General features: G+C 30.7%; 1 protein-coding gene across 2 annotated transcripts in view; it reads left to right on the top strand.

Moving 5' to 3' along the window:
• The first annotated feature begins 4,972 nt into the window (after positions 1 to 4,972).
• Positions 4,973 to 10,070, top strand: part of LOC125077293 (neural-cadherin-like) — a 92,497-nt gene continuing 87,399 nt past the window's right edge. Inside the window, exon 1 of one of the 2 annotated variants that reach the window (XM_047689203.1) lies at positions 4,973 to 5,204. In XM_047689203.1, coding sequence (XP_047545159.1) covers positions 5,153 to 5,204 — 52 coding nt within the window. In that variant the 5' untranslated portion in view covers positions 4,973 to 5,152. The remainder of the gene's footprint in view (positions 5,205 to 10,070) is intronic. The other variant, XM_047689204.1, reaches the window with a different exon arrangement.

Raw genomic sequence — 10,070 nt, 5'->3', positions numbered from 1 at the left:
GTATCTGAACTAAAAACAAAGATAAACAAAATATTGTGCCTAGATTCTCTGATTCTGTATTCTTCGCGAGTACTAAGCGTTGTTGATCTTGTTAATTAATCGTTTTATATGCAGGGCAACACTGTCCCCCGTTCGCTTGTTCGTTCAAAAATTACGAAATTCAAAGACTGCTGTTGCTCGAATATCATACGAAGGGGTTATCACTTACAGTAAAGCAATGTCGGACATAATTGTGGCTGGCGGGGCGATGCTCGGGGCGCGTCCCATTTATTTACGTATATACAATGTACATGCAGATGCATATAATAGAAACGTGTTTGTACATTTACCACGAAGTTGAAAGCGTTTCGTTTTATTTTAATTCGTTACGATATTATATAATGTTCCGACGTATCGATGTACGACTACCGACTATTCCGGCACAAAAAGCGTCCTATAACCAAGGTAGAAGCTATGAAACATGCCTTGCTTCAATAAAACTCACCTAATGGCTTCTCTTTATTGCTTGCATGGATACAAAATGACTTTGATCGGTGTTTTTAGCTTCTATGACAATAATAGTACCCTACGGTAAATATTATATTTAATGAGAGGGACTATGTTAAAGTTAAGAGTATAAAACGTTATCAATACGTGTTTAAAACGGCTTAGTAAGCTTAAAATATTTTTTTCTTACCGTTTAATCTATTCGTTCTAACATTTATGTTTGTTAATTTCGATTCCTAATGTAATTATTTGTAAAATATGATACAATAAATATACATTCAATACATAATAGCTTCGACTTAGTATAAAATCGATTGCAACATTGTTGCAAAACAGACTAACAAACATTATCAGATGACCCAGTGTCTATAAGACGTGGATCTTAGCTGTAGATTGTGGATTCAAACCCAAGCTAACACCGCTAAGTTTTCATGTGTTTAATTTGTGTTTATAATTAAACTCGGGCTCGGTGCTTAACGGAAACAACGCAAGGAACTACGTGCTGAAATAACCTCTCCAGAACTTCTGAAAATGGAACATAAAAAAATTAATTCCCTCATTACCATTATCTTACTGATAATTTAAATGTAAAGGTGTGATAATCCGTTGTTTTGTTTGAACGACGGAACTGCTTCTAATGACATTTAGCAATTAAATCTATTAACACATGATATAATTACAATTATTTTCACAATTATCGATATTATTTATATAAATAATTAAAAAATTTGATTAAAATAAGTATATTAATTGGTATGGCTAATTCATATAACACGTCAATCAAATTATCAATCGATACTTAAACATCAAAGGGCGTCAAAAAAGAATTTCAATGAATGAGATGAAAGAAATTAAAGAGTTCATTTAAGTAAATCTTATTATGTACAGTAAAATTGTATTTTATTATTATTTTCTATATTTTCATAACTGTATTTACACATTTATATCACTAAACATTAATACGTACATACGTAATAGGTTACTTTAATTTATACATACTATATATATATGTGGTACAAATAAATATCGTTCACCCGTGTTACGACAATTTAATATAATTTATTTCTGCGTTATGTTATTTTATAACACAATTATATAGGATTAATTTATTATGGTTCATGTAACATTTTTTTTTTCTAAATAATTCATCTACATTTAATGTTTAGTGATATAAATGTGGTACTTTGCCCTAATTGTTAATATTAATATATTTATTGTCCGTCCGTTGCGAATTATTTATTTATTACTTTTTTTGTTACACTTGCTCGCATTGTATGAATTATTTACTGGTGGGCTTTATTGATCTTGTAACTTTATGTTCCCGTTCAATTTATTTTATTTCTTACTGTTCGTTACAATAAAAAAATTACAACAAAACAAATATCTATATTAACAAAACAGACCCTGTGTACGTATATACAAATTGTAATGGCATTCGTTTTAACGACTTAGAACTTAAGGCTGTATACCAAGTAACAACTATAGTCCTAAAATTTTACTCACCCACACATCAGATATTCTACCGCCATACAGCAATACTATAACGTTATGTTTCGGGCGTGTGAGCCAGTGTGAATACAGGCACAAGGCACATCTTAGCTCAAAAGGTTAGGGGAGCACTGGGGATGTAAGGAATGGTGAATATTTCTTACAGCGACAATGTCTGAATACATAACCAGGACAGCCCATTTGCCAGTTCGCTAAATTATACCATAAAAAAAAAAACATCTAAAAGAAAATACATGACCTACTTCCATGGTAATCGGTTAAACAGTGTATAAGTATAGTTATCGTAAAGAAACATATATATCAATATCTAGTTTTATTTAGTTGTAATATAATAATATTTTTTAAAAACTAAATTTCAAATGGAGATGAGCCCTTAGCCCAGCAGAGGAATTACATTTACTTTACTTTTAAACGGTTCTAAAACCATTTATCGTTTTTAATAACCAGTATAATCGATATAATGTTATTTATTACATAGCGATTTTTATAAGGAAGCTAATGAAGGATAATATCGCGTGCATGAATGACGTACATATATATACGCAATCCGCATTTTATGGAATAATATCTAGAGAGGAGGATCCGGAGATGGTCCTTTCCACGGCGGTTGGAAATTTACAACCTTTAATCAATAGAAGAACATAAGCTTTAAACAAATTGAAAATCAAACGTTTTCAGTATATTATCTCTGGTATTTCAAATCAAATTAAATTTACTTTATTCAAGTAGACTTTTAAATTCACTTTTGAATCGTCATTTTACAGAACTATATTAAACGCAAATTTAAGACCGGTTCGGAATGTAGATTCTAACAAGAATAACCGACAAGAAACTAGGTATTTTTTCACTATTTGAAAAACATACATGGGCATTATATTTGTTAAATACAAATATGTATAATATATCCTGCCTTAAACTTTAACATATATTTTCTTGTGTCATACTTTCAGTAAACGATTCAGTGTTCGTTGTCTTCGCTTACCTGTTATTTATTCACGATCAAACTTAACTGAACTGAACTCATTTCGTGATTAATAGTTATCTTATCGGCTTCGATTTTACCGCCCTCTCCCTTTCTACTTAATCGACAGGACTAGGGATAGGAAGGTGCAAATTAATTACACTGATAGCACGCCCGACTCATTAACTTCCACTTAAATAAAATTAATCGGACAACTCTTTCAAATTGAACATAAAAAATTAACGATGATGAAAAAATAATTATAGATTGAAGTGTAATTGACTTTTTCCAGTTGATATTCCGATCGCTTAGTAATTTTTATATTAATGATATATTTTTCGTTAATTATTTCGCACTTTAGAAGACGACTTATAATATTGAAATCATTTGGAATGTAGTGATTGGTGCTTTATTAAGCTATCAAAGAACGATTCGTTTAGATCTTTGTGTATACTATAATTGTCAACGAAGCGTAATTGTGAAGTTATCATTAGTTTGCGATTTATACGGACTAGAAGGCTCCGAATAAAGGAAAGTAAGTGACATGACAAATTTGTATCTGAAAAAAATAGACTCTTTTACTATCGATGACCCATTTTTTTTTTTAAATATAATAATTGGGCTTATGTATGTCATCACGTCAAAAATAGTGTTTAAAAGCATGTATGTGCCTTTTAACAAATCAGACATTTTGATCATAAATCTTCAAATAAGTTTTTACTTTACATAGGAAGGCATACTGCCGAATGGGCCACCCGGTGGTAAACGATCACCACTGCCCTCTTTGGTACTCTAAGTAATAGTAAACATCACCAATGCGCCACCAACTTTGGTAACTAAAAAATCATGTATAAAAATTACATCGAAAATGACACGTGAAAAATACAAAAAATAAATACTGAAACTGTATCAGGAATCGTTAAATAATCTGAAGTGCTAACGTTACATTCAATATAGTCAGCAATTAAATGACATTAACCGTTCATTATTTTAAATTTCTATAACTCGAATGTACAAAGGATTTTATTATTAAAAAAAAACTGACTTATTTAACGCATGCTTTATTATATTATATACAAATCGAATTATAAGCTCACCAATTAATAAAATTTGTTGTACCTAACAGATGTGAAAGTACGACCCAAATTTAACTTGAACGCTTTTTATTGAGCAAAGCTAAAGTACTGAACATTGGCTGTATTTGTTAAGCCGGAATTTAAATCTTATTCATTCAAGAGGATATTATTATTCTTTACTTTTGGATTAAAGATGCATTATGATATCTTTGTGTTAAATGTTTCACTAAATCTTGAGTTCCTTAGATAAATATATAATTTGAGTTAATAAACTGTCTTTGACGATTGGAATTTGAACTTTATTTGTTTTGTAACGACACGAATATTTGTATTCAAATTAGTTTTTGAAAAAGTAGACGCAACTGTGTATAATTCTTGTAGCTTAAACGTTATTAAATGTTAAAGTCTATAATTGTGTTTTAGCATTAATATCACGGAAAGAGTCCAGGGAATGGCTTGAATCTCATGAGAGGAAAGTATGTTTGACTTTTCTTTATATGCCTCGGGTTTATTTTCAGTATATTCAATTACTGTATACAACTTCTGTATTACTTTATATATCGTGCGCAAACATAATAAACGTATCAATATTTCAGCTACGGCACGTAGAATCAAATAAAAAGGTTTTTATTTTTTCGGATTGTTTACCTAAACGTCGGTCAAACGATCTTTAATAAATTAGACGCCGAGAGAATCGGGGAGATATTTAAACTTTTGAAGATTCAAGTGTCCCTTTTGAAGATTCCATTTCTCTTTAAGCTGTACTCTAAATTATTCTGAAACATTAATTGGTTATTAGGACGTGTTTTTGTGTTTGGAAATGTTGCTCGTTTGCCACAACGGCAAGGCGGGGTTGTCGGGGGCGGGCTCAGCGACGCGGCAGTTGGCTCCAGCCCGCTCGGCGATCGCTCGCTTTACGCGCCTTTCCCCCTTCATGGGAATCGTCGATTTCAGAAAACAACTTTACAGCGAAAACTGGAAATGAAATAAATATAAAGTGTAGTGCAGTGGCTCATTTAAGTTGTGTTGAGTGCGATGCGAGTGGTTTGTGTATGTAATAGCTGTTGACACAGTGCGCCATGCGTTGAACCGCCGCCGGCTGCTGTCAGCACGCGCGGATATGGTTGACCCCCTGAAAATATTTTGGGTTTTAACAAACAGTACTTATTTAGGTACATATTATATTTTCTAACATTTAGAAGTAATTAGTTCGTTTAAAGTGACAAACAAAATTCACAAGGCATTTTTACGAGTATATGTTTGTACAGTTCTCTGTTAGAAACAAATTTGGGACATATTTATTTCTAACATTTAATAATATACCTACTATATATCAGGCTTGCGGTTGATGGCATGAGAGTGCAGTAAGATTTTTTTCACGTCTTATTTCTTTTTTCCGTTTTTATTGAAACGAAAACAGAACACAAAAGAGATGAATCATTCTTTATTAATTGAAAGAGAAAACTCGTTGTGGAAATATTTTCACTTTGCTTTCGATTTTCCATTTCTAACGAATCATGTTTTTATGTTTGATAATTCGAAAAGACTGGACATAAATTGTGGTTTTCTCTTTACTATCGTAAATTCAACGTTTTAGAATTCGAATAAAACTACGAGTAAAAAGGTCGGAACAAATACAATTCAAGAGCTCACTTGTTGGAAAATCTATTTAAACTCTTTCAATAAGTATCTATTTTCTTTGTTAATAAATAATACTAATAATACTAATAATAATAATACATGCAAAAACTATTTATGAAACGTTCCCTATTTATCATTAGTATGTTCTTTATAAGTATTTTCTGAACAATACACTACGCTACCCGGTCTTAAATAAGAGTCTAAAACTGTTTAATGAATATAGATCTTGCTATCAATACCAGTCAAGTTTAATACACTCCATAAAATAATAAAAGGAGTTTAGTATTCATTCTTCGTATTTACTAAGCAGAATTAAAGTTTTCGAGCAAATATTTGAATAAGTGTTCCAATTACTAGTGTCATTTAAAAATGCTACGTAACGTTTACGTTTTTTTTTCAGGAATGTTTTTATCTAACTACAGAATATTCAGAACTCGTAAAAAGATCGGGAGCGAGATTCTTTTTTTATAAATTATTTTTATATGTAAATAATAAAGTTTTAGTGTAACGATATCTGTAACATATCGTATATGAAATTGCTTATTCTTAATATGTCATTTGGCTAAAGCCTTACAATCTAATTTAACCTCCCGATAATATTAGTCGCGTTCGTATTTCATCTTGAGGGTAATCGCTTACGTAAGTTAAAGAGCCTCTAACTTAATTATCTGCTTTTGTGGCAAATATTATTATATAAAACTAGAAAAGGAGTTTAGTTATCAATATGTTAAAAATTTGTAACTGGCAACCAAATTTATTTATTGATAATAATTTGAACGTAACAATACTATATTATTGTAACAATCCAACTGGAAAAATCTACATATAAATATAGACTTTTTTAATTTCAATTATAACCAATGTTATAGCAAACTCGAAGGCAAATTACTAGTTTTTTATTGTAGCGTAACTTTTAACTATTCAGGGTCGAATAATGGAAAAAAAATTGTAAAACTAATTGTACAATAAGTTGTCATTATAATTTTCTTTTCAGCGGTGCTATTGTTTACCGAACTCAGTTCACGTCACATGTGAAGTGTTAAAAACGGACCTAAGTTTTTGACCTCCTTTAAATTTCATAATTAGTCAGTCATACAATACTTTCTGATATTTGACTATTGCCTTATGTGTTGACCTTAGAGTTTACTCACTTACTCTACAGACGTATCGTAATGATTGTTATGATCTACACAGCTAAAAAGATTATTATTAAGCCGAAAATTCATTGATTCCACATATATTAAAAACAATCACTTATTTAATTGCAATTAAAAAGCATTAATCTTTAGTCACTAAGAGGTCACTCACGAAGAATATTGTTAAATTAAAATAAATATAAATATATTTTAATAAAGTAGGGTAAGAGCCTTAGGCTGTACAACCGTAAACCAAGTTCTTTTGAGATGTCATTTTATAAGAAAAAAAATAAATAAAGATAAAGCTATCACCGATTTGGAATATTGATGATACCGAAGAACTTTCGAGAAATTTAGTAGTTCGTTTGTTTTTTACAAGCTTTTATTTAACTTAGCTGTTAGCATGTGTAATCCACGCATTGCAACTATATTTTAAACCAATTCCACTCAACCAATTTAACTTAAAATTTGTAAACTGTCGGTGATGGGGCAAATAAAATCTCTGTTCTCATACAAAGTATGCATTGTCCGTTTAAACTTCCACGAAGTAACAGATTGTTATAAAATTAGTATGTTTTATAACATTAATCGGTCAAATTACATGTTTAATAATCGTATTCAATTATTCGATTGCAAAAACATTACTTTTGTCTACTTCATTACATTAATTTCGTAAAAAATCGTAGATAAATATCCTCTTTTAATCGCAAGCAACTAATTGGGTGTAATTATTTTCTTGTTACGTAAAACGTAGTAGCCATTTCCCAGAACAGATATTTACTTATTCTCTGAGCTTGGAATTGTCTGATAATCAATTTTAGAAGGGACCATTCGCTATATTTACATGGCTGCCCAAAAAAGTAGTGTAATTAATTCATGTACATATGTATTTATGTGTGAACTTTTAAACGCCCTGACCAGATTAGTATGTAAGGATTATCGTTTGAATCCTCATATCGTTCTGAATGACACTGTATATAATTTATTGTGTAAAAAAAGCAAAACAAAATGGCGGCTGATTTTCTTTTTTTGGCAGTCGTGTATGTAAGGTCAATTACGATATTAATACTGAAGTATATTTGATTACTTGAATTTTTACAAGAACTATGTTGGCGAATTGTTATCGTTACATTTAACAGTTTTTAATTACTCAATATTATGTTAATTAATTATTATTGTATAAAATTAGTTCCTTTAAAATCTTAACTTCAAGGTCAAATCTCAAGGTCGAGGTTAATTTAACTGTAACGTTATAAATGCAAATTTCCTTTCAGACGTGGACTTGCACGAACCCCTTTTAAAATTCCAATAAATAAATTTCGAATTAAGTTGATTTAACATATAAATAACAAATTACTTAACTTATTGATTTAATTAGAGAAAATTATTGAGAAATCTATTGTTTTCGTAGTATTCTTGAATTGTTCATAATACACTTGTGATATCAGTAATAATTAAATAATTCCATGGAAAGGTGAAAATATTAAAAAATGTACGTCAGTTTCGTCATATCTCGTTAGGTAGTAAATATTCTTTACAGTGCGATAATTTTCTCTGATTTCAAAAAAATACGTAAATGACCTCTGTGCGATAATAATAAACTCAATAAAGGAATTCAATTGGGTTCAAAGAGTTGCAGAGCCCACTTGAAATGAATATTTCGCAAATTCCTTGCTAATATCCTAAGTTAATTAATTAACCTTTCCTCTATATATATATATATATATATATATATATATATATATATATATATATATATATATATATATATATATATATATATATATATAATAGTATAGTAACAAGAAACTCATGCATTTGTTTATAATTACTTATATTGCCAGAGATTATCTGCCAGAGAAACCACAAGCATCACGGGTTCCGTTACTCGCTGAGCGACTTTAAATTTGTGGACCAGTCCTACGGTGAGTGCCCACGTTTCGGCACCGTAAGTCATTACGCACTCGCTACTGATTAAAGACATAGGGTCTTAAGCGACTGCGGGATCGACGATTCGAAATATAAAGTATTATATATAAAGCTAAAATCTTTTAGAACGATTTATTTTATGATAAAGTTTAAGATAAAATATTGAAAAATGTCATTATTCGAGAATTCAGAATCATTTCCTTTTAAAAATCTATAATGTTGCAGAATACCTGAACGTAGATGAATTGCAAATTAAATAATTTTGTTTAGATAACTAGCTGCTCCGTCCGTTTTCATCGCGTAAATCGTTGCTGCGTCTCTCCCATGGGCCTTAGCATCATGTTAAACAGCCTATGAATTCCGCCTAGAATTTCCGGAGATTAGTGCGTTAAAACGAACCCTCCGGCGTTATTATTTTAGTATATATTTTGAAACTCAACTTTCAGAGATATAGGATGACATGTTTTTTTTTTTTTAAGTATCGAATATAAAATATAACGTAGAGCGTGAGGTGCGACATATGAGCTGAATTATTACTTTCATAATATAGTGGCAAGCTATTAAATAGCTTATTAGTGTATATTATTTCGTTCTTTTTTTATTGTAATGAAGTCGAGAGATTGTTAGAGTTTTAATTGTACTCGGACTATTCGTTTTTGTTATATATATATAGCTATACCCGAAGTTTGTGTTTGGTTTAAGTATGTGATGAGTAGGCACACATTTGTAGGTATATCTCTTTGACTAAACACAAGTAAAGTTTCCCAGCTTGCTTGACGTTTTGCGGTTACTGCCTCGGTCCTTAGAGACATCGCGTAAAGTTATATAGGCTTTTGCATCGGACTGTTAGTTCCTGAGATTAGTGCGTTTAAACATACAAACTATTAAGCTTCACAATGAGAGTATAGATTACTGGAGTTAAACGTTCTTTGTTTATTTAACATAAACTATTTATAAGCCTTTGGTTTGTTACTATCACGGATATTAAGTTTAAATACTTCGCAACATATAAACAATTTAGGTCTTCAATTAAACTGCATCGTCGATTTAGTGGTATTTTATAATACCGTAGCCCTCAAGGTTCAGGGTTCAATCCTACTACAATAAAAAGTTTTCAGACTTAAATTAATAATTGCTCCGGAGTTTGGAAGGGCAGTCTAGACTCCTGAGCCTCGGAAAGTATGTTAAGCCGTTGGTTGAATTATTTTCATACAAGTCATGCTTACCGTCGGCATTATAAGAGTAAACTAATAAATAGTGCACTTGTATTTGCATAAACACCTGTACGCTATAATGTGTTTTGTAATGGCATCTAGCAAGTAACCGGATCGA

Source organism: Vanessa atalanta, chromosome 3 (genome assembly GCF_905147765.1).
Source record: "Vanessa atalanta chromosome 3, ilVanAtal1.2, whole genome shotgun sequence".
NCBI lineage: Eukaryota > Metazoa > Arthropoda > Insecta > Lepidoptera > Nymphalidae > Vanessa > Vanessa atalanta.
The sequence above is the reverse complement of the archived record's forward strand: the minus strand, read 5'-3'. Positions and strand labels throughout refer to the sequence as shown.